Source organism: Phalacrocorax aristotelis, chromosome 3 (assembly GCF_949628215.1).
Source record: "Phalacrocorax aristotelis chromosome 3, bGulAri2.1, whole genome shotgun sequence".
NCBI lineage: Eukaryota > Metazoa > Chordata > Aves > Suliformes > Phalacrocoracidae > Phalacrocorax > Phalacrocorax aristotelis.
In genome coordinates, this window is record NC_134278.1 from 64,094,010 (window position 1) to 64,120,414 (window position 26,405).

The 26,405-nt window shown below is 39.1% G+C and overlaps 2 protein-coding genes across 4 annotated transcripts in view; one reads left to right on the forward strand and one right to left on the reverse strand.

Moving 5' to 3' along the window:
• Positions 1-4,812, forward strand: part of PDE7B (phosphodiesterase 7B) — a 172,076-nt gene extending 167,264 nt beyond the window's left edge. For all 3 annotated transcript variants that reach the window (XM_075087726.1, XM_075087728.1, XM_075087727.1), the window contains 2 exons: positions 3,995-4,075; positions 4,595-4,812. In XM_075087726.1, the coding sequence (XP_074943827.1) occupies positions 3,995-4,075; positions 4,595-4,812 (299 nt within the window). The remainder of the gene's footprint in view (positions 1-3,994; positions 4,076-4,594) is intronic.
• A 234-nt stretch (positions 4,813-5,046) lies between these two features.
• MTFR2 (mitochondrial fission regulator 2) overlaps positions 5,047-26,405 on the reverse strand; it is a 36,579-nt gene continuing 15,220 nt past the window's right edge. The window contains exon 10 of the mRNA XM_075087730.1: positions 5,047-5,137. The gene's annotated coding sequence lies outside the window, so the exon portion shown is untranslated. The remainder of the gene's footprint in view (positions 5,138-26,405) is intronic.

A 26,405-nucleotide genomic window follows, 5' to 3' on the forward strand; every position in this document is an offset into this window, starting at 1 on the left:
GCCTTGAAATCTCCCTTGAGAACGAGCTGTTGAAGAGATACTTTGCATCATTTGAGAAGTGGGAAGGGGTTAGAAGAGCAGCAAGTATTGCTTTGCCCCCACTGCTCCTGTAGCAGCGTAAGGCAGAAGGGAGGGCTCTGCTGTGCCTCGGCACTTGAATTTGGCTGGAGAGCCCATGGCTGGATTCTTCTCTAAGAACCCTGCAGTCACCATTAGCTCTTGTGAGCTGGAATGGCACCAGAGCTACATCGCACCAAAATCCTACCACTGTCCACTGTGTTTTATCTCACTTTTCACGCTCCCATTACAACTCCAATGGGAGCCTTACCCTCACTGTTTCCCAAATATGACACATTCTTCTGCCTACAAATGCAGAGAAAGGGTTCAAACACGCTTCCCAGCATGCTGTTGAAAGGGCCAAAGCAGGCAAGACAAAGCTCGGCTAGGACCTATTGCAAATGTTTTCAAACCCCTGCAGAGTGTGCAGTCAGGCAGGGTTTTTTTTGAAACGCAGTAATTACACCATTTGGCTCTACCTGCATAGGCAAGGTCATGCTGTGCTACAACACAGGGTGCAGCAGAGTTTAATCACTGCTAGATTCTTTGTTTGGAGCATCCTGAGGGCTGAGGGCAAGTGGTACAAACACTGGAAGAGCACACAATGAAGTTCTCAATTTGTTCAAAATTTTGCACTGCAGAATTAAGCCACATTCAAGCTGGTACCTGGTACAGTCAGTCCCTAACAAGGACAAATAGGTCAGCAAGTTAATTTTCAGCCAATGTCAGTTTAAGCTGCTGAAATGTCTTTAACTTCGATGCTTTTGAAGTGATATAAGCAACTTGTCAGATACAGGTTTATTTAGTCGGATGTACAGTCAAGGCATAATCAATATCCAACTCATGAGGACAGGGCCCCAGTTTTGCGATACCTCACGTCTAGTGTATTGAGGGACCGTGCTCAGAAAGACAGCACTCTCAACTCTCATAAAGGTAAGCTTTTTCCCCAAGACTCAAGATTTATTAGTATAACATCTGAAATATACCTCTGAAAAGGGACACTGGAGCATACGAGACCCATTAGAATTATAACAGGGAGAAAAAGAGCATTTCATGTGCAAGAATATACAGGAACTGTGGTCTGACTGTCCATGTTAACTGTATAATTCTGGTGATAAAAAACCCAATATTAAATAGCATGTATTTAGATACCGTTATCACTTCCAAATGTTATTGTAGACCTCTCTACCCCTTTACACACAATGCTGGGGCTTGCAGCTACTTTTTGTTTAGCATTTGAAAACCACATCTCTCATGGTTTGATTTTTAACTATAGATGAGGCAGATAATACCACAATTTGTGCCTTATTTAATCTTCCTCTGGAATGCATACCAAGTTTGAACGTTTTTGTAACAAACATTTCTAATGCCATTTTAATTGACTCAGATCTTGATCTTCCAGTCATCTGGTGCATCTACACTACAGCTATTACCAAATAAAATATACAACTCAGGTACATTTCAGGGAGCACCTGATGCCTACAGCAGCTCCTAAGCTGCACCTTTCCTAGAAAAATACTTCAACTTGTTCTCAAATGGGCATTTTAAAAGTCAAATAGAAACACAAGGTAAATAATGCAACTCTGTTTTTCTAGAACTGGAACTAGCAAGAAACAAGGTTCAAGAAAATGGCTAATGTTTAAGTAACTTTAATGATCAGTTTCTCTGGTGAGGTTTTAAAATTGCTTGGAGGGTTTTCCCCAGCGTGAAAGTTCTCAGCAATTAATTCATGCAGTTACTTTTGTAGCAACTTGAAACATATGAAAAGTGACCATCCTTTCAGTTCTTACCAGGCAAAGGAAAATCTTATTTTTGTCAATTCAATGACTTGTCAAAGATACGACGTTAAAACACTTCAAGCCAGGCAGGTCAACCATTTTGAACCCAGAATACCTGCAGAGGGGACATCACTGTTTTTTCGGTCAAAGATTTATGGAGGGGGTAGAGGGGAAGAAGAGGACAGACAAATCACACATTTGGAAGAATGACAAACTGTTATTTTTGTCTCAGTCTTTCTGAATTGTTCCTTTTGATTGTTTGTGACGCTAAAAAAAATTCCCTGGTATTTTGTAAATATCTAATTAAAACTGAAAATATTCCCCTCCCATTTAAGAAGCCATTGTATGCTGCAGAGAGAAGAATAACAAGGCTTAAAAATGCACACAGTGTTTTATATGGGGCTATAGAGCCCGAGTGGCACAATAGCATTTAAGTCAAAACAGTCTGTTAGTGGAGAGAAAATAACTTTTTAAAAAAGAGTGGATTTAAAGCAAAATTATTATTTTTGGGTTGAATACAACGTTTTGTCTGATCTAGCAGGTCAGTCTTATTTATGGGAATGTTTCTTGTAACCACCATCACTGCATCCTTATTAGTAAATCAAATATGGACAAAGTATTATTGCCTGAGGGCAAGCATGCAGCTTTAGCTTGCACACAGCTAGTCTCCCTTCCCTCCCATACTGTAGGTAGGAAAGGGTCTGTACCTCATGCAGTAACCAAGACTTTACCCTGGCAGCAGCTCAGAGAAGGCTAAAAATCGCAGAGGATGAGCGTGTTGCACTCACAGACAGAGTGTTTGTTTAAAAAAAAAAAAAAGACCAAACCAAAAAACCCCACTTAACTCATTTACAGCATCTCTGCATGGTGTACTGATTGCATGGGGAAATGCAGTCTCTCCAGCAGGACAGGTGGTTGCTGTCTGGGTGGCAACAGGCAAATGAGACTCCCTGAGCTGTTTTTCTGCTGAAGTATTATATCCAGCTGGCCTGTGGTCCCCTGTGACCACTCCAGCATACACACGATCGTTGCTATTTGTTACCTTCAGCTACATAAAAAACATCTCCTGTCGTACCTATGTACAGGAGACTGTCTCGTGTGACCATTTCTCCATCTGCAGGAATAGTTTTTACTGACTGTTTATAAACATCTTCTCAATGCCCAGTTTGGTCAATTCTGCAGCAGTAGCAGTCTGAGGTGGCATCTGGGGCGAGCCGATCCCCCACCCAGGGTGTTCTTCAACAATTTGAATCAGACCCTGGGGCCAGTCACAGCAGGAGCTGCCTTGAAGGAGTCTTCAGGGCAGTCCAGATTCACACCTGGAGACCTCCTGCTCCAATTAGTCAAATACTGTGCTATGAAGGTGGCTAGGAGTTTGGTCAACCCCTTCATTTCAGGTCTGTCTGCTGTCTCGAGTCAGTCCTGTGCAGATGACTCTGGGAACTTCCTGGACCGCCCAGGGCATTAGTGGTGTGAGTTCAGCGCAGCAGCACAGGCATGGCCCTGATACCCAGCTACACTGCAATTATAGGACCAATTTTTAATTTCGTTACCATATTTATGACATTAATTCCATAGCTCTTGACACATGAACATATGTTGCCGGAGCCCATGCTCAGGCCCTTATTAGTTCATTAGCACAGCCAGACACAGCTGCGGACTGCCGGGCTCCATCATGCTGCCCTTCAACAGCAATTTCCACAAGCAAACAGTAGCAGCTCACACTGCAGTAGTAATGGAGATGCATTTCTTCTAAAGTATATATTCTGCATTCTTCTCGTAGGAAGACATTTGAACGCTGAGTAAATGAACTAGAATATCTAAAAACCTTTTATGTGAGAGAATCTATTTTAAAAATTAAGGTCCTCAGAACATGTGAGTGCTCAGATTTAATGTTCATTCGAAAGTCACCTTTCCTTAGAGAGATTTTTCTTCATATGCATACTCAGTTTCTCTGATACCTAAAACAAAGTCCAAAAAACTGAGGTATTTAGACATTTAAATGATCGTCATTGGTGCAAGATTCTAGCTGCTCAGATCCACACAGTTGCAGTCACTGTAAGAGTCTGACATAGGTATGGAGAAAAGATATAAGTGGCAGCAAATTATTTTCTCTCTTTTTTTTTTTTTTTTGTTTTTTTTTTGTTGTTTTTTTGCAGGTGACCTGGAACAAAAATTTGAACTGGAAATAAGCCCCCTGTGCAATCAGCAGAAGGATACAATACCAAGCATACAGATCGGTAAGTATTAGTTTCATTCTCTTCTCTCCATGTTTATCTCAGTATGGCACAAGCTCAAAGAGAAACTCTTCCACCCCTGCCCCCAATCTAGTTGTTTTAAGAGTAAGAACTGGAGGTACCATAAGAGTCACGATTCACATTCGAAATCAAAATGTTCAAAAACAAACCTATCCAAGCAAGATACTCAATAGAAAGGCAAAGGAATCATTGCATGGGGAAAAAAGGGTCATTCTAGTATCTGTGGAGAAAAACCACAGCCAACACGTGATTATACAGAGAAGGATGCTCTCTCTCACAGGTTTCACTGTTACACACGCAGATAGAGCCACGTCTTGTCATATGTGCTGGTCAAAAGCTGTGCATTTCAAAAGGAGCTGATGGCTGCTTGAGGTGTTATTGTTACTTCGCATCAGGGTTTTTGCCACTTATATTGCTGGATTCTCTGGAAGCACTCTATGGGGTAATGCACTCGTAGAATGGATTAGTTCCTCACCTGCTGTCCTTTATGTGTTTCCCCAGGGTTCATGACGTACATCGTAGAGCCACTCTTTGAGAGGTGGGCCCAGTTTACAGGTGATACCCCCCTATCTGAAAATATGCTAAACCATCTCAGGAGGAACAAGGCCAAGTGGAGGAGTTTGCTCCACAAGCAACACAGCAGTAGTAGGAGCAATGACCACTCAGGTCAAGTGACTGGCAGCCAAGAACAGACTTTAAATGAAGAAGAGACTCCTTAGTGGCAGCTTTGCACTTTTCCTTATAGCACTGCTATCTCTTTCTTGATCACAGCAGCAAACAAAATGCTGGGGAGCTAGGAGCCTCTTGTCAAGACCATGGAAAGGGAAGAAATGGCAAAGCAGAAGCTATAAGGGTCCTCACGAGCAAGCCCGTGGTTCTGCTGGGTTCCTTTCCGGATCTCCTTCATGCGCCTCTCCCCTCTCTTCATTCTGCGCATGCCCGATGCCATTCATCACTTCTGATCATGAACTGCCTGAATGCAGAGTCCCAGTCAGCAGTACTGAAGTCAGGCCAGTTACGGCTGCCGTGACGCAGGGAGGATTACTGAGAGAACAGGGGAGATAGAGGCACTCTTGGCTGTATATTCATTTACCACAAGTCATACTGTGACATATGTATATAGGCCCAGAGCGCCGTACGCTTTCCAGGCTGGCAGCTGGGCTGCACATTAAACCACCAGCATCTTCAGCATCCAGAGGACACTGGCTGAGTAAGACAGTGCTCACAGAGGGCAGAGAGAGTCTGGTTATTTTAGTAATTAAAAACCTTTTTAACTTTTGTATTCTGTGCAGTAAACAACAGATCTGTAAACCTTGGACTGAATTACTGTCCGTATACACAACTCCAGTGTAACAAGGCTCATTTTGGTAATCATTTTTATGCCACTTTGGATAAAAGACGGGCATCTTCTCATTGCAAGGAAGAGTATTCCCTCGCAAAAAAAAGGGAAGGTGTTGTACAGTCTAAACCTTTGAAACATGAACAGATCTATCTTTTGAGTACTGTTTCAAGTAACATGTTTATATTCATATGTGTACATTTTCTGTAAATACAAAGCGCTACTGATTCCCATGCCAAAATACTGGAGTACTGTGGGATTGCTACCTGTAAAAACATTGGCACTGTGAACAGAATACTGTTAGTTTTAATACAAGAGAAAGCATTTGTAAATATGGTATAGAGTTTATTAATATACACCATTGTTTGTGGATAAAAGCCTTAACTTTTAGCATCCTTCATCTTCTGATAGCTGCCAAAATCATGTGATCACAAGATATGATTATGAACTGCCTTTCCACTATCCAAGGTGTATCAAGGGTCACTAAGGAATGAAGTCTGGCAGGATAACTTCTTGAAAACTTCAAACACATTCCATATGGGTCCGTGTTGTTAATCCATGGCACCTTGCACATTCGGTCTAGGCAAGTGCTTCACAGAGCCTGAAGTTTAAGTTCAAAAAAGCCTAAAACCCACAGCAACACCACATAATTTGACAGTTCAATGATTACCATTTATTCGAGAGTGTGAATTTTTTATTAAATAGCTTAGTGATCTACAGAGCACGACATTCTAATAGTTCTGGAGTCCAATTGTTTTCTCGAGTGATGTTGCAGTGTAGCTGATTTTTTCCCCACATTCCCTCCTTAGCCAGCATCGAAATGCGTTTGTTTTTTTCTTTTAATTGAAAAAAAACCCCACCAACAAAAACCTTTAACTGACTTTTAGATCAGTCTCATTCAATGAAGGAAAAAAAAAAAAAGCATTATAGTCAGACTGTTAAGAAAAATCCTCTTAACTGCCATAGTGGCTGAGGAATTTTCTATGGTCTCGTGTTTGTGAAAGATGCATGGCCTTATCTATGCCATAAACAACCTCAGTTTGGATAGTCTTTATAAAACTTTACTTAAGGTTCCATCATTTCGATGAGATTGTATTCCCGGACACTACTGCATTGCACCAAAGTGATTGTCCCCTTCCCTGCTGCCCTCAGAAAAATTAATTGCATTTGGGTGAAGTACAGTGCTGTTGCAAACCCCCAGTACATCAAACCTATACAGCTGTTTTCCAAAAGAACTAGCAGCTATGGCCATATAATCATGTTTGGGCATGAATACCTTGGAGAGGCCAGCAAAGAAAGAGCAATTTAAGTTGGTGTTTCAGAAGGAGAACATTTACTCACAAAAGCGCAAGGGGAGATAAAATAGAATTTTTCTTAATTACAGGGAATATTGATTTGATCAGACAAATTGTTCATGCTGATCAGGTGACTAATACATTTAAATGAAAAGAAAAAGCATAAGTTTTAGTAAAGGATGTTTTACTCTACTAATTAATTGGATATGTATCCTCAGAGAAAGAGACTGAAACCCAGTGAAGCAGGAAGGTGGAAATCCCTATGAGAACACAAAGCATCCTGAGAATGGTGGTTTTCTTCTCCTCTACTGTTCTGAAAGCTATAAGCAGTAGAAAACATTCTTCCTCCCTCTTCTAAGTGGGACTCATGTATTAGAAGTACCATAACAAAGCAAAGAGAGAGAGTTGTAGTAGAATAAAATTATTTCTAACTACAGGACATAAACATCTTTTTAACCACCTGATGGTGGGAGTGGAAGCATCACCACTTTGCAGCTCTTTAGGTGTATCTTTCCTTCTCCTGACGGATTTAGGACAATTATTAGCACATTACATGAGCTCTGTAATGTGCTGCCTTGAAGCACTTAAGTACATACAAAAGGATGTAATTTCCCTTGTTTTGTCTTTTTACTAAGAAATCGAAGCCATTTTCCATCTAGTTCAAAGAATTTTTTAAAAATGTTCTGAAGTTTACTTAAACAAACCTGGTGTCTAGCAGCATAAAAAGCTCTTGACAGATACATTGTTGAACTGTTTCTGAGGAGCTTTCAGAAAATAGGTCCAACAGGAAAGCTTAGGTACAAATCAAGTTCTGCTATAGCTACAATAAAACCAAGACCTTTTCTGTGATTAGAGCCTACAGCGTCCCTTACAAGTCTGCTCTTACCAAGTTAAAACTTCCCAACTTTGAAAAGCTGCTCTTAAAATGAACAGGTTGTGGTGGGTTTTGGTGCACTGAACACACTTGCTAGATTTCAATCACCTTGTCTAAAGAAACAATGCTTGAAAAAGGTTCAGGGTGACTCCAGAAATGCTTCTGTACTCATGGGCAAAACCATTACACAAGGCTGGGTCTGGCCTGGTTTGCCTCAGGTGCTCTAGACAAAAGCTCACTGAAGAGTTAGGCTCTGGCAGCAGATGCCCGGCAGCCAGATTCACTGGGGTCTGTAATGCAAACTGCTACAGTTTGATTTCCCATAGAAGCAGCCACCCATACCCGATACAGCCCATCCAGCAGCACCAGTGCTCAGTAGATGTGGTTGTGATACATGTTTGGTATTACCTAGTTTGGAGGCCATTTCTGTCTGCGCTGGGACTTCTCCCCAGGATGCCAACAGAATGCTAGATGCACAGAACAGAAAACATCTTTGCAGATAATGCAGATTTTTGTCTTGTTAGCCCTATTAGCCACTTTACAGAAAACCCTTGTAAATTATTTTTCATTCTTATTGGGCCAGTGCAGCTGAAAGCTTCTGAAGTTTTAAAACTGAGTTAGGTTTTTCGTATAAGGAAAGAAGCAGAAAACTGCTACAAGCAGGAGCTTAAAATGCTTTTATGCCCCCAAAATACAATTCATTTGATTAAAACCTTCATTTGATTAAAACCTAGTTTCTTTAAATGCAGATTTCATACCTTCAAAAAGGCAAATTCTCTATAAATAACAACAATAATAAAAGAAAGTGGTGATAAGTGAAACTTTTAGACTGGTTAAAATAATGCATACATATGCATTTCCATTAAGTAAAGATTTTTTACCTACCTTTGGGTTTTTAAAGGCCAACGTTCCAGCCACCAGCCAAAAGGTGTAAAAAAGGACTATTGAAAATGCGTGCCTTTGACATACAGAAACAGAGAAAGGAGTAGCTGAGATTAAGTAGACCCTATGGAGCAAAAAACCCACGTGGTCTGCAGTTCTAATCTAATCTACAACATGGGTCAATTATTTTTGTATAACCTATTGGTTTTTAGGAAAAAAATCAAAGTCTCCCCAAAGGATCGGTGAGAAGGCTGCTACCGCAGTAAATGAGATGATAAGCCCATTTTCACACTGCAGAGCTGTCTCACCAGCTTTTCCAATCTGTGGTTGAAATTTCTATTAAAAGTTTCCAACAAAACAGAGACAGAACGCATACTAGCCCTTCCAAATGGACTCTCCTCAGAAAGGAGGAACACTCAAGTAGTTGTAACTTTATTTTCAGGCATCAGTCAGGGTACCAGGGTACCATCATGTATAGCCTTATATTTTAAGTCACTCAGCTGAGTTTTCCATAAAGTACTCCCATTGCCCTCCTGATGCCACCATCCCCTGCTCATGGCCCACAGAAGTCAATACTTAGATTTGAATTAAAATCCTGCAAATCAAAAAAAAAAAGCCACCCCAAAACACAAACAAAACCTCAAGGCAAGCTCCATGCCATGAATATGTATCCAAATTACGTTGATCGGTGCAAACTGTTATTCTATTATTTGTTTCTATAATCCATCCAATATTTTAGGTACATAAACTTTAAGTGCAGAGCGTAAGTTTGACTTGGATGTAAAATATATTCTGCTTATCTTTGAATTCAAGATTGTATATGTCATGTTTATTGTAAAGCATTTTATATATACATATTCACATATCTTATACAACTCTATGGGCCAAACACTGGTCCCACCGACTTCACTGGGACCAAGAATCAGCCCCCATATGTGCGTATATATGCCATATGCATCATTCTGAGAGGAAGCACTAGATTGTGTGAAAATGCTGTGACTGCTATGCAGTGATGCCAAGAGACTTAACTGTATCTTTTTTAACATACTGCTGTAAGTATTCATCATGTCAAAGAATGACAACTAATAAAAAAAATTAAAAAAAAAAAAAAAGACTGAAGTGTCCAAAGTTCTTTGGTAGAGCCAGTTGATTGAAAGCATCTCCTCAGTTTGTCAGAAGACATTCTGGTTTGACAAGACAGCAAAAGCCCTGCTGCATCCATCCTCCCACTGCCTCTCCTTCCTACCAACAAAGTAATCACTCTCCTACTGCACTGTTTCTGTGAACTTTTCTCTAAATTTACCCTTAGTGTTGCTGTAGGAATTTAAATGGAGATACCAGCAAGGAGAGTATTTCCATATCTTTCTCCTAAGCATATAGTAGAAGCATTTTCAAAACCCAGGGAAATTGTTTCCCTGTTTAAGTATTTAAAGAGGAGGGAGTTGTCTTTTACTATTGTTTTGGCTCCAGTAACTAGTTCTTCTTAGTGTCACTGGTCAGTTTTAATCTCCGTTTTTCTAATTTCTCAGTTGCAGACAATGTTATACATATGTGCAATATGACAGAGGCTTGTGAAGTTTAATTGAAAATATGGGAAATACTGACATTCTACACTGATAATTATTTCTAAGTGAGAAATACGTGTCATCGTTGATGGACTTTTGCCACTGCAGGGACTCTTCTTGACTTTATACACTTCTAAAGCCACAATTTATTTGTACCTCAAAGTCTTCAGTAACAACACTCACATAGTTTGTGCAGAGCAAATGCTACAATTGGACTGAATATAGGACATGGAAATAGATTATATTTCAGTGTTATTTAGCCAATACTTTAAATTCACTTTCTTAAAATAAAAAAACCCACACTCCAGAATCATAACAAGAAGTGTTTTCATGTGTGCCCTGAATGCAAGCTGAATTGCAGAATAGATTCTAGACGGAATCCCCATAGGGATCTGTCCTATACATGGATGGAGTTGTGATGGTTTCTCCAGGAGAAGTTTTACATAGGTAGCATTGGAAAACCACTCACAATTTTCCACAATGGATTTAGCAGTGTTATTTTCAAGAACAGCTAAGTCAATACATTTTCCTACTCCACACAGGCACTGTCTGTACAGATGCTGATGTTTAATACTTCAAAACAAATAAAGTAGACTAGCATGTTGAAATGGATCGCTGAACTTCACAGCAAAAGAAAAATTAATAATATGGATTTTTTTTTGACCTGGCCAAAGACTTAACTGTGATTTTAAAGCTCAGGTGGAGAATCTGGGAAATAGAACTATTCATTAAGAAAAGAGGCAATAAAATATGCATGTGACGAACAAGTATTTAGGTGACAGATGCTCCTTTTCCCTAAAGGTGAGGAAGGCAGGGTCTCTCCAATGTCCAACACAATCCGATCCTCCCCGAGCTAACATGGGCGTAGTTACAGAATACACTAGTTTTAGAAACAAGGCAGGCTTGTGGTGTTCCCACTCCTGCACCTCTTGACCTTTCAGTGATGTTGTGTACGGTACAGTCTCAAACAGCTCTTTAGGGACAGACAGAAAATGAACAACAGAATAGAGAAGAAAGGGCTTATATTGGCTCTGCCACTAAAACCAATGGATCACCTTACTGTATCCTGGGCTAGTTCAGGTCTCAGGAAGAGTTTTACTAAATATGCAGCTGGTCCACCCATGACAATAGAATTCTGCTACCAGCAGCACCACTTCCTAAAAGCTACCTTGGGTGTCTACACAGGGCCATGTAGACCTAAACACACAAGGATGCGAGTATCACAGCAGCAGATGAATTTCATGTCAGACAATTTTATGGTAATACACTTTAGAGAGAAGAGTTGAGTTCTACACCCTGCAGGGTTCTAAATATATTGTACTAGATTAGGAAGGGGACCTGGGTGTCCTAAGAATCTGTAACTAAAACAGAGTATTATAATTCATACAAACAGGGATAAAGAGGAGTTGTACTATTATCTCCACCTCTCCTACCACCCAGAGATAAATTCTATGCCATCATTTCATACTAATTACCCCTCTCCAGAATTCGCAAGTACAAGAGTGGGAAGTACAAAGAAGGGTGGCAGAAACCAATTTGAATCACGGAGAACCTCCAGAAAGGAGAGACAGGGGAAAAAAAGACTGTAGCTTCATTAGTACCACCTATTAAAGAAAAAATAAAAAAACATTTGGGCAGATTGAGAGCTTCTGTTTTCCACAGGTAAAACAAAGTACAGCAATACATGTGGAAACTGCTGCCACAAGAATACATTAACCTTTAACCACAATGCAAAACTTAAAAGATGACTGAGCATTTACATGAACAAAAAGAAAATTAATGGTTACAAATAAATATTACTAAAATCATGGTCTTGGAGAAAACATACTATAAGACTTAAATCAGCTTTTAGTTTAGAATGATGATTTCATGACCTACTCATCCAGGTCAGCAGCTATTATAATCCAAATTTGGAGTCTTCATTCGTATGTGCAGCAGATGTTTCCTATGAGCTTAGCTCATACATAAGCATATTTATGAAAGAAATATAGCTACCAAAAAGAAAAATCTAGAGCTACACCTACACATGTATTTGATGCCCGGTCTCATTTCTATAGCAGGACCTACCAACACCTGGAGACAAACTCAGGGCTCGTCACTTCAGGCAATCAAAATCCAAAGAAAATTGGAAGTACTGAAATATATGGTAGATTCAGAGACAGATTCAACAAGAAAGATAAAATATTGTCCCAAAGACCACTCTTTTGTATCTTTCATGTTTTGCATTGGATAAATGCATTTCAATTCAATCTTTAGAGGGAGGAGGAAAAAATAATCTCTATATATATTTTAATATAATCAACTGAGAGACCAAAACATGAGTGGAATTAAAGTAATTTAAAATGTACTGTTTTGCTGGGGTGAGGTTCCATGCATATGGCAAGTACTTCAGGACATTGCCGCTGCCCTCTATGGTACCTATGCACAACACATTTCCCCTCAATATATCAAAAAAGTCAACATCACTAGTTCTACCCTTTCTGCAAGAAACATTAAGGAGTGGCCATTTGCAGTATGCGCTTGAAGTACCTTTTATCAGCACTAAGGCCTAATTAAGATGCACATACATGTGTATGCTAACTGCCCTGACTCCCACATTAAAGGGGAACCTTCCTCAACAATGCTGCTACCTGAAGACTGCCTATGTAAAGACAGATATTAAACAAACTAAGAAACATAAATTAAATAAGTCAGCGGCGATGTTGAATGGGTACTTCAGCTACTCAAAGCAGCTAAGTGACATTGCCACATTGAATGCTTTTGGGTGAAAGGCGTGTACAAAAGTTTTAACATAGCAAATACACTTCCTACACTTACCTTCATTGTAGCTACAAAGATAATGCATACATAAATTATACTACCTGAAAGTATTAGTGAACTAAAGTGAAGAAACCTGGATAAGAAGCTGTATAGGCAACTTCCTTTTGCACTCGATACTCACAATTCCTCTGTGCTGCCTGTCAGGAGTCCCATCTGGAGATGATTAAAACTGATTATCAAGCCCCCATTTTTACCTTCTTAGATCTCTTGTCCCCCCATGCACACCTACTTACAGTCAGCTTCCTGAAGACAACAACTAGTCACAAGCAAGACAAAAAATAATTTGCTTTGGGAAAGTGTGGTGTTTATTATGTCCCCAATCACATGCTATGTTCTTTTAAAGAGCAGAGTGACTTCCCCCTCACCCCAAAAGAAAGAGGGAATTCTTCCTTCTCCAGGATGCTCTGGATTGGGCTGGAAGAGAGAAAGGTCAGTCTGCAGGGTATTTCATGTAGGAGAGCCATAGCAAGAAGCTCATAGCTCACTTGGAGAACACAGCAAGTAAATACAGTTCTGGTGAGGCTTTGCTGTCACCTAGTCGTGAGTGGGGCCTAAGAGACTTCGTTGCAACTCAGAAAGGTGCTGAGTTAAGTGGAAGCAAGGACTTACATGCAAGGGCACAACCCCGTTTTTATTTTCAGTCTTCCTTGGTCACTTCTGAGTTGTCCCTAGTTAAAACTATGGAGGTTATATTGTCTAAAAATCTGGATTTTTGATTTCAAGAGAAACATTTTCCTGAGGCTTAGGTCAGCTTCAATTCCTGTCACACTTTCTATTAAGCACATTTTACAACAGTATGAAACCTAATTTTTTTGAAAATGAGATTATTGTATACATATCAGTTTCCCAATTTTAAGGATTCATAGTTTAAAATATTACTGTTAATCTTTGCTTAGGAAGGACTGTAGGAAAAGTGTGTGGACCTCAGTTGTTGTTTGCCAAATGCTCCATCTGCCCAAGACCTAAACATAACGCAACATAACTTCATGTTACCAACAGCCTGCATTTTCTTCTGAAAAGTTCCGCTACTTAGGCCTACATGTTTGCAGGCTTTGAGATATAAACCGCTAACAAAATGATCTGGCATTTTGACTAATACAGCTCAACAGTCACATTGTATGTGAAATGCTAGATAAAGGTGGAATTTATTTATCTGCACTGTGGATACACTTTGGAGCGCTCTAGCTATAGATCAGGACCCCACAGGGGACACCAATACTGCTCCAACCACAAGTCTTCACAACAGAAATAATTTAATAACAGATACATATTACTTCAAAGCTCAAGAATAAAACCACCACAGATCCTGCAGAGCTAGATTTGAATGGACAGCAGTTACTTTAATGGTAAAGTAGCTAAACTTCCTTGGTTTTGTGGAAAGTTAATTGATCACCCCAAGTACCTTAAAAAAACCTGTACATTTTGCTTGGGTTTTTGAGGAAAGGGTTTACTCCTTTACCAATCCAACTGCAGATATTTCTTTCTAGTACCTCAGTGTCGTTAAAGGGAGAGTTCACATCATCACTTCTGAGTTACTTGACAGCTTTGAGTTCTGCCTGTGGGTGTTACACTGCTCTCAGCGACATCTTATATAATAATGCAGATGTCATTTTTCAGCTGGCATAGCACATCTTAAATTTTACTGAGATCCATGATAGTATGGAGTCCTCCTAAAGCTCTGAATATCAGCAAGGAGTTTGCACCTTCAAGAGTAGCACAGGGTCCTCCCTCCCTCTGTGAAACTAAAAGTACTTTTGAAACATAAAATAAGTATCTTTAGTAAGAGCCGATCTCTTTGTAATACAACCTATGATAAATACATTAGAAAATAAACATACTTCAAAACTTCTCTGCAGAAAATAATGTAAGGGGGAGAGAAGGAAGGCACCATTGTCAAAAGGTGACTCAGCCAAGAAAAATCTCTTAGAAACTTCACCTGATTCATATGCCTGACACCTGAGCTTTTACATCTAATAAGCCTTGATCACCTAGCTATCAGAAGCCAGGGGGTGGGGGGTTGTTGGTTTTGTTCCTTTGTTTCACTCCATGGTTGGTTCACTGTGGAACTAGCTTTGCATTCTAGTACAGAGAAGAAATAAAGAAGAGTCAACAGTTCCCACTGTGGATGTCATGCTCATTATTGAAACACTCATTTAAATTATTCTAGTTTTCACTTCCTGCTACTGGTTAGTATTATGTTTCTCTCTGTCAGAGAAAGAGGCTTTTAGTAGCTTTTTCTTTTTTTCTCTTCGTGCATTCACAGACAAATCAAGTCACTGCAAACAGATCTTCTGTTTCTGAAGTAGTACAGTAGCAAAACCTATAAATTTGAACAAAACTCCTTTATAGTTTTCCAACTACCTGCACTAGAACATTCTTTCTTTCTGAAGACCTAACTTACTATGGCATTATCATTATGGCTCTGTGCCATCATTCCCATCTTCATTGTTTCTCTCAATGTAATTTCTGTTTTTAATTATCCACAAATTTTATCACTTATTTCATTACTAAAAATATGAAACTGCATTAACCTAGAACCATTCTCTATAACCCTAGTAGAAATACTTCCTTTCATTGATTACTATTATCTGCCAGTTAATCAGTTCTACATCCATTTAACATCTACTTTGTTGATAATATGAATGTTATATTTTAATTTACACTACTCTATTACAGCTATTTTTGTCAAAGATGATTTAAAGTTCTATTTTCCAATTAAGTCACATGAGATCACTCCTATTACCTAAGTACTTCCAAATCTGCAATAGGATCCTATCATACGGATTTTTTGCCTAGAATTGATACATGCTAATTGACCTATAGTCACCTGGTTGACCCCACTTTTCTTAAAAAGAAAACTTAGATGCCACAATAATTTTCTGAATTTCTGTATTACTCTGAGGTTTATTCAAAGTGAACATAAATGTCCAGATATGTCCTTTAGACAGCTTCTTTAGAATTTGCAGATTCAAATTGCTTAACTATCCTCAGTGTAAAACTTTTTTTCTAGCAAGCAGGGTTTAACTTCCTCCTCCTTTAGAGAATTATTTTAGTAGTAATTAGTGAACCTGCTTTTTTTTGAAGGAAACACTTTTCACTTTTCCTAAAATCTATGCAATTTGTGAGACTTTGATTCTTGTTTAAGCAATGGAACAGCGATAACTTCCAAATGAAAGTGACCATGACCAGGTGTGATATACATCATCCTCAACCCTTATCAGGTCAACTATTCACAATTATTGTGCTCAGTCAAGGTCTGGCCACATAACATTTTCTTCAAAGCTACTGGCTCTTTACTGTAAGGGAGACCTGTATGCTGGAGAACAGGAAAGGACTTAGTCCTATGATCGGGATGCAACAACCTTTCTCCATGGCTTTTATTACGCTAGAGGGGAGGAAAAGGGGAGTAAGGGAACAAAAAGACTGTCTGTAAGTTTGTACAGATGTGTAGAAATAGCACAAGTTTCTGTGGGCTCCCCAGGCAACTACTATCTTAGAGAACTGTTAACATGTGCTCCTCCTAGCAACAGCACCAAGAGCTTACAAAGCATGAAGCAGGATCTCCCAAATTCTGTTTATTTTGCTTACCTTATCTTAATATTTCTTTGTTTTATTTGTGACCTCAGAATTCTAACTCAACATCGAAGACCATTATATCAGTGATGAACTAGGTCATAGAGCAGGTTATTTGGTAGAGGTCAGTCTCTCTAGCAGCCTCATTGTTCTAACATACTAAATACAAAGTATGCTCTTCAAATCTTAAAGAAAAGGCTAGAAGTTTTGGAAAACAAACAAAAAAAACCCAACCTGGCAGAAAGTAAAACCCTAGTATAATTCATATATATGCAGACAGTGTGTATCAGAGGAATAGAAGACATAAGAAGTAAACACAACCAGATGAAAAACATTTGAGTGATCAACTGGGCAGATAAGGAACAGGGGTTGTTGATAAAGCCCACATTTCACCTGAGTCAAAGCAAAGTACAACTTCAAACTAGCTATTTTTACTATCGCAAAATACTGATTTTCAGATTACTTTCCCACTGTACATGCTGGTACGGCAGCTCCTAACTTAACAAATTAAAAACAAGAACATTGAGCTTGACCTCTATTCAGAAACACTTCCTCACAAGCAAGGAAAGAGCATAACAAAAACAGCCTGGCTTATCAAGCCCGCCCCAGTAGATGACAGTCAAACATGGTATATAAGTCAAGCAATACACTTACTAGAAAAAGCATAATGGAAAAAGACGACTAGAATACCAGCCAGACAAAATTAAGTAAGAAACAATAGAATACACTTTAAAAAAGAGCAATATTCTGAAGAACAAAAAAAACCTCACTTCAGTAATAGAACACACAACCAGCCTCACTGATCCACACCGCTATTTTGGAACTCTTAAAACACACAACCAGCCTCACTGATCCACACCGCTATTTTGGAACTCTTAACACAGATTCCTACAGCTCTCACTATGAAAAAAACCAAGACAGATACTAACAACCTGTAAACTAGAAAGTGACAATGCATCAAACAAACGTCAGGCAATAATAACACATGAAGAAACTAAAACTAAGCTTACTTTGAATTTCTTCCTACTCCTCCTTTATACCAGCAGCTGTTGCTCGGTAGCAACTGCCTCCCAGCAAATACAGCTGCTGTGCTACAGCATAAGAACTAAAAAGTAAAACAGAGAAGTGGGAACAATCAATCTACTTTAATTTTCCCCATTAAGTAAAATGCAGAGTACTAAAGAGGAAGCACAGATGGCAAGAATAGAGATCTTAAATGTACACGTTCTCACAGTTCAAGGTGAAGATACTCCTTATTTAGAAGTATGTAGCTAGATACTGCCTTTAGTTCCACTCTAGCAACTTTAATGAAGTCGATCACAATGCAGAAACACTACTGAAGGTTGAACTTGGCCCAACCATGCAAACATACACTTATTCAGCTTTATGAATTCACCTAAACTCACAAGCCATTGTTTACATGTGATGAGCAAAGAATGTGTACGCTTACAGGGGCAGAGTATAATCTTTCATCTGAAAGAAGAATGTGAATTTTTATGCCAGATAGCCACTTTGACTTTTAATCGGTAAGTAGCAGCATATTTTCACTTGTATAACCTGAAAGTTATTTACACAAATCCCTGTGATTCCATGGCAATGCTCATTATGCATGTACTGCACCACAAACAGAAATTTTCTCCAGAAGCCATTTAACATGGGAAATGAGAGGATAATTCTTCAGGAAAAGAGTACTGCCAGATGAAGCTCTTCTCTAACTCACCACATAAAATCTTCTGTCTATTCTCCTAGAAAATGAAGTAGCAGATTTATTTTGAGAATAAGAGAATAAACTAGCCTGGTGTTGAGTTTTTACTAATCCAAATACACATAAATATCGTTCACCATAACACTGGTAGGTTAGAAGCATGTAACACTACAATTTAGTGAATACCACTGAAAAGACAAAAATATAAAGGGATTAAAATTTTGCTCTTAGACCTATCACTGACAAAGCAGAATTACTTTTAAAGACTTGCAACATAGGCTTGGTATAACACTGCTCTCTTGTGGTTAAACACATGCAGTTCACCTGCAGACTATATCAACTATTTACGTAAATTATTTTCAAAATTTTCAACCATATTTTATTCTAAGACATTTTTTGCTCATCAGGGGTTTATTGCAAACATTGCCAACTCCACCCCTGCACACTGTGCTGCTAATTCTCTGTTACCTACAGAGGGAATTTAGGCTCCTGCTTTTGGTTCTCTGACCCATTCAAATTAAATGCCTAAATTAGCCTTAAACAAAAGGTATGAATACTTCCATCCCAATAACAATCAAAATGAGAGTCTGGACACTCTTGCTCACATACATAAATAATCTGCTTTTAAAGCCTCCTTCAGCCTTCCATGCAAATAGCCTGATTGAAAATGTTAGCAGAAATTAGAATGTAAAAAGGACTAGAAACATAGCTGGAACAAAAGCACCATCTTATTTTTCTTTCAACATGAAAAAAAAAATTCAAATTCCAGTTGCAGAAGGAGAGATCCTGCTGACAGGATTACTGGGGAAAATAATGAATATCAAAAGAAGGGCCTTTTTGTTATTATAATTAGTTATTAGAACTAATTCTCTAAATAAAGAATACTATGGAAACCAATGTCTAGCACAATCAAAAATGTCTCACAGCTAAACAGCTAAATTATAGCTAGATAAAACAGAGTAAAGTTATGATGTTGCAAATGAAACTACTATTTCAATCCCCTAGTACAAAACATGACATTTGAATTTAAAGAAAAAGATGCCTTTAGCAACACAGCTTTTAGAATCACCATTTTTTGCTAGGACGGCAAGTTCAAATACCTATTGTAGGTGCTTCCATATACATCTGAATGAATTAGGATTCGTATTCACTATTAAGTGATTTTCAGTAATTTCTATCTAGTTCTGTTGAACACCAGCCAAGATAATTTATTTATAACTTAATTTTCAGATGTCTTAATATAAATGAAATAACACAGCCATTTGAGCCAACACCAGTTATCTTACAGAAGATAGTTATTTTATCACCACACACCCACAGATGGACATTGCTTTGCTGAATAATCAGAGATACAAAAAGTACACTGAAAGCTGACGATAAATAGAAATTACTTCTGTCAGTGACTGGTATTAAAGAGAAAGAAAATAATTCTGAAGTACAAGAATTTGTAAGTAATCTAGGCAAATAATACTGAAATTGACAAAATATTTCCAAGTTGAAGGACAGCTGTCTTCTTAGGCCTTTACACACAACATAATTTTAGATCTTGTTAAGACTATCACAGCAGTTAGACATTGGGCTCCTAAACGAAATGTTTCAAGGCGTAACTATGGAGCATGATGCACATTGTTATAAACCACTGCAACATTTACAAACAGCAAGAGAGGAAAAAACTTGTCAAAGAGCCTTCCACATTATGCCTTTCACATTCATCCAACTGCAAGAAATAAAAGCAGAATTATTTATACAAACAGATACAAGCATTAAACCACATCTTGTTTTTTACAGAACTCAAGTTATTCTTTCACAAAACACAGGCATTATTTTTGATGACTTTATAAAATTCTTCTCTTATATAATTTCTTCTACACTTACTCTCCAATACCTGCCTTTTTTTTTTTTTTGCTATACTGTTTATAGTAACTTCAGCTTTGTATTTCAACAAAGTATTTTAAAAAATAATTTTAAAATTCCCTCTTTATACATTGGTGATTTACAACAGGTATCCTCTTTCTCCTAGTTAAGCTACATGCTTCCCATCCAAATCTTTGAAATTAAATTGGACAATTTAAAGTACACTGAGTTTCTCTGAGGGAAGCTCCCATGTCTACCTCTATGGAATTCATGTACTTCTGGTTTCTCGGAGGCAGAACTACACATGTTAATCAAGGCCAGCGCACTTGCTGATGAACCAAGGGGTTCAAATGTGCTTTCTTGTAATTACTTATCTCTTCTTCTTTTTAAACTAATTCTTTTATCCCCTGAGGATTAATATTCTCTATTAATAACCCTTACACGTTGAAAAGAGAAAATCTGGAAGGAGATAGTGACCAAGAGAGTCTGACTACGCCAGTGCAGGAAGAAATATTGAGACAGGAGAGGTGGTGAAATAACTGAATGGAATAGAACTGTGCTGTGGTTTAACCCCAGCCAGCAACTAAGCACCAAGCAGCCGCTTGCTCACACCCCCGTCCCGGTGGGATGGGGAGAGAATCGGAAGAGGAAAAGTGAGAAAACTTGTGGGTTGAGGTAAGAACAGCCTAACAATTGAAATAAAGTAAAATAGTAGCAATAACAACAACAATAACAATAATAACAATGTACAGAGTAAGTGATGCACGACACAATTGCTCACCACCTGCGGACCAAAGCCCAGCAATCGCTGCCCCCCAGCCAACTCCCCCCAGTTTAAACACTGAGCATGACATCATACAGTGTGGAATATCCCTTTGGCCAGTTATGGTCAGCTGGCCCGGCTGTGCCCCCTCCCAGCCTCTTGTGCACCCGGCAGAGCATGGGGAGCTGAAAAGTCCCTGACTAGTGTAAGCACTGCTTTGAAACAGCTTAAACATCAGTGTGTTATCAACATTATTCTCATACTAAATCCAAAACACAGCATTGTTCCAGCTGCTAGGAGGAAAACTAATTTTATCCCAGCCAAAACCAGGACAAACTGCAATACATAGATTGTACAAAATATATGATGCCGCATACAAGCAGGAAAGCAAGAAAGGAAAAAAAAATAGTACCTTTATTGAAGAAATGCTAAAATAGCTTCACTAGTTATACTAAATTACATAAATTACATATACTGCAAATATATAACCAAATAAAAAGCACATATCCACCTTGTGTAGATTTCATCCACGAACAAAGATTTTCAAAACAGTTTTGCAAGGAAAAGAAACAAAAGTATAAGCTGTAAAACTAAACTGACAAAGAAGAGTATGTCCTTTCAAAAAACCTCCAGAGACAGAAATCAGTTCAGTATTTTAAAACCTCAAACAAAAATCACAAAAGCAAGCATTTTAACAGGAGTTAGTGCCCTAATAGTTATTAACTGCCTTGCAAATCTTTTAACTACCATTTAGACTATACAAAGTCAATTATGAAAGTTTACTTTACAGGTACTTTGAAGGAATTTGGTAATTAATCCCTAGACTTACACTTCAAAGAAGTTTCAAGAATCATTTCCCGTATCTGGAAAAAATTCTCCCAAACAAGATAAAAGGGAGAAAAATGGCCTGTGGGCTGACACATGAGCAGAAGTTTGTAAGATGGCAGGCACTAGCACTGAAAAATAAAGAATGTAAAGCAAGCTAAAATAAATACATATATGTAAAAATGTGCTTGGTTTTCTAGTTTTGGTCACTGACAGTTTTCAAATTCTAGAGGTTTGTCATTAAAACTCCAAGAGAAGCAACAAGCCTTCAAAGCCACATCAAATTCCTAAAGGAACTGCTGCTTTCATCAGTTCTTTTCAAAAAACAGCACAAACACCAAGACGTTCCACCTGAGGCTAGCTGCTCCTCTGTATTGGGTAACTTATTCTAATTGTGAGTTTAAAATAAGTTAGTAATAAATGTATGTTTTTCTTCAGCATGTTATATCTATAAAAGAAATGGGATTATATCATCACAATGTCTAAACAAATAAAAGAATTATCAATTTGTTCTTTACAAATGCCAGTGAAACCATACATAAGACGGATCTTTTACATAGCAATACGTTCTCAATGCCAAATACGTTAAGAATGGTGAAGATACATGCCTGAGAGAGAAAAAAATATTCATACTGATAGAGTTAGAACTGTTATGACTAAAACTTGTTGACTTGTGTCAGAAAGGCTTCAAGACAAGAAGTGCCAAAGCAAATTTATGATGACAACATTTGACCTTAGAAGAAGCAGATGTACAGAACCATAAAGATAAGGAACTGCAGTGCAAAACACTAAACCAGAACAGACCATCCCTCAAGGACAGTATATACGTGATCTCAGAACTGAGTTTGCGCAAAAGCAAAACTTAACTAGCGGACGCAGTGAGGAAGGGTATAGCCTTCATCCAGAGACCCCTGACGACCGCCCGGAGACACCAACAGGCAAGCGCAAAGGGCATTTGCACATGATAATGAGTTATTGGAAAACAATGGATATGTATATCTTTTATTGGAAAACTAATGAATATGCATGTAGAGCTTGTATGAATTATGCAACTAACCCTGTGTGGGCTCGCACATTAGGAGGAGTGATCCCCTGTGCTTCCAGTGCTGCAGTAAAGAATACCCGCGTAATAGTCATTCAGGCTGTTGAGTCCTGATTTTGGCTTTTCACGGCATCAGTTTGGCATCCCAGGTGGGACCCCCTCTGCTCGGCTGCAGGACCCGCTGAGAACAGGACTCCTTAGGGTACCCCCGGGATTTCCCAGAGGGCCTCCTCGCCTCAGTCAGATCACTGTAGGAGCAGACAAGGACCATCTAAAGGAATAAAGGTGTTCTTTATTTCTGGTTCTCTGTTTTGGAATTTGGGACCAGTCATTTGGGGTTCTCGTAAGCCGCAGAGACGTCCTACGCAGAGCGCTGTGTACCCAGGCTACTAGTGCCTGAGGGATACACCTGGTGGCGCACGCTCATTGTGGGTAGTGTACTCTGTTATTTAGTACGTGGGTACGGGCGCGGGTTAGCCTTCGTAATTCTGCGGTAACATACTTTTGGTATTGGTACACTTATGTAACCTGCATAAGTTTTGTACTCCGGTGGTATGGATTTATTGATACTGAACTTGAATACTGGCTTGTTGACATTGAATTTGGATATACCCATCAGGCGTTGTAAAATTGATAACTAAGTATGAATGAGCTGAGTTAACTCCGGTGTGACTGAATGAATGAGCGACTGAGACACAGCATAGCTGCAAAGCGAGCGTGGAGTTCTGACCCTTGGTTCCGCCATCCTGCAAGGAGTACGACTGGAACAAAGCGATGGTTAACTTTATTATGGATCAATATTGTGCTATCTACATACACACTGACATCCTGTGTGCCTCGTAAATACAAAATGGAATGGGGGGGAATCAGACCAGCAAAATTCCAAAGAAAAGCCCCCTAGGATGTATCCTAGCACACTGGAAAGATACAGGGGGACTGCCGGGTGAGAATGTGAACAAGAAAACACTGTATTGCAGCTGACGGATTTTTTTAAGGAAAGAAAGAACGTGGGATGAGGTTATGTATGTAGATATGTTTTCCATTTTGAGGAATCATCTGGAGAGGCAGAGAGATTGTGGTATTAATATTCTACCAGAAGATCCCCTGGTTTTATCTTTAGAAAAAAAGAGAGAAGTGAAAAGAAGGAGCAGGAGAAAATGAGATGCTGTTCAGCACGTAGTATTGGGCAGAGATATTTGAAAATAACAAGCCCCAGAAAGAAAAGGGAGGAGATAGAGGATCAACCCGAGGATTTGCGATTGCCCCCTTCACCCCTTCATCTGTCTGCCCCTCATCCATCATTGTTATCTGAAACGGATGATAACAGCGAGGAAGAAGGAGCAATAAGTGCTTTTACTCCTGTTACAGCACAGACCAGGAATGGAACAGAGAAAGCTCCGCAACTCCTGACTCCATTATGAGAGGTAATGGGGGCAGGAGGACCGGCTAGAGTCAAAGTACCCTTCTCCACTACTGATTTAGATGCCTGGAAAGAGGTAGCTGGGGGATAGTGGGACAACCCCTCTCAAGTGGCAAAACCATTTGAACAATAATAATAATAATAAAAAAAAAAAACAGGACCCTGATGAGACAGATGTAGATTTGATTTTGGGGGAAATGATGGAAACAGAAAAAGAATTAGTATTAAAACCAGCACGAACTCATGTGCAGGCCCAAAATACTGGGGGAACCTTACAAGGGAATGTGGACGATTACATTCACCTGACTGACCTACATTGGCACTCCAATGACGGGCATGATTATAGATCATTAAAAAGATACCAAGACTGGATAAAATTGGGACTAGAAAATGCAAAAGCTGTAAATTGGTCAGCATTATGTACTATCAAACACGGGCAGAAAGAGACCCCTACTGAATTTTTAGATCAACTGAGAAATGCCATGCAAAAATACACTACCCTAGATCCCTCCTCGGATGTGGGACAACAACAACTTGTTTCTCTATTTTTGGGGCAATCACCTACAGATATAAGAAAGAAGCTACAGAAACTAAAGGAACCAGAAATAAGAAACTTAGAGAAATTACCTGAGGAAGCATGGAGAGTTTTTAGGAATCAGGAGAATGTGGATAAAGAAAATTGACGAAAGTGATGGCAACAGCTACAGTGGCAGCCTTGGAACAGAGAGGAATGGTAAACAGAGGAGGACTTAGAGGACAAGGGGAAGGCCCTTTGGAAATAGAGGGGGACTGGGAAGAATCAGTGTGTATTGTCGGGAGGAAGGACCCTGGAAAAATGAAGTTAGAAGTATGAAAGGGAGTAGAAGGACCAATTAATAACTTTTGACAGCACAGGCTATCAATAGAATGTGAATCAGAATACCCCATACTACCAGTAAAAAAAGATGGATGGAACTTATCGGGTAGTACAAGATTTAAGAGAAGTGAACAAAATTATTAAGAACCTGCACCCTGTGGTAGCTAATCCTTTTACCTTACTTACTAAATTATGGGATAATCAAGTATGGTTTACAGTATTAGATTCAAAAGACGCGTTCTTCTGTTTCCCTTTAGCCAAAGAAAGTAAAAATTTATTTGCATTTGGATGGGAAAGCCCTACCACTGATAGGACAACCCAGCTTACTTGGACAGTGTTACCCCAAGGTTTTAAAAATAGTCCAACAATCTTCGGAAATCAATTAGCACAACAACTTGAAACATGGGATCCTCCCACCAGGGAAGTAGTCCTTTTAGAGTATGCGGACCACTTATTAACAGCAACTGAAACAAAACCTGATTGTATACAACGGACTATCAGTTTGTTGAACTTTTTGGGACTAAATCAAGTCTCTCAACAGAAAGCTCAGACGGTGAGGCAACAAGTAACCTACCTTGGATATTAATTATCTGGAGGACAAAAGGAATTAGGAACAGAACGAAAAGAAGCTATCTACAGAACCCCCCTCCCTCAGATGGTAAAAGAACTCGGGATCTTTTGGGGAATGACAGGTTGGTGCTGGTTATGGATTTATAATTATGGAATAATAGTAAAACCTTTCTATGAACTTTTGAGGAACAACCCCACTCAATTGGTTTGGTCCAAAGAAGCTCAAAATGCATTCAAGACACTTAAAAAGGAACTAATGAAGGCCCCGGCCCTGGGCCTACCTGATGTGACTAAACCTTCTAGCTGTTTTCCCATGAAAGACGAGGTGTAGGTCTGGGAGTCCTAGCTCAACGGCTAGGTCCCAACAGAAGAGCTGTGGCCTATTTTTCTAAACAGCTTGATGAAGTAAGCAAGGGGTGGGCAGGGTGCCTGTGAGCTGTGGCAGCTGTGGTCTTGAATATTCAGGAAATTAATAGGGAGAAATGTATATACCACAATCTAGCAGGTGACTCAGCAATGTGAAATACCACAGAATCACAGGTTGAAAGGGACCTCAGGGATCATCTAGTCCAACCTTAATTCAAAGTATGTTTGAAAAATAATCCTAATACAGGCAACCGGGTACAATTGGGGAATATTGGGAAAGGAAATGTACCGGGGGACCACTGGCAAATTGATTTCTCAGAACTTCCAAGAAAAAGAGGGTAGAGATACCTATTGGTACTCACAGACATCTTTTCCGGATGGCCAGAAGCATTTTCTTGTAGAACAAATAAAGTGAGGGAAGTGACTAAGGTACTATTACATGAAATAATACCCCAATCTGGGGTACCTATGTTAATTTCATCAGTCAGGGATACATATTTTTGTGCAGTAGTACAGCAAGTTAGCAAGCTATTGGGAATCAATTGGCAATTACATACACCTTA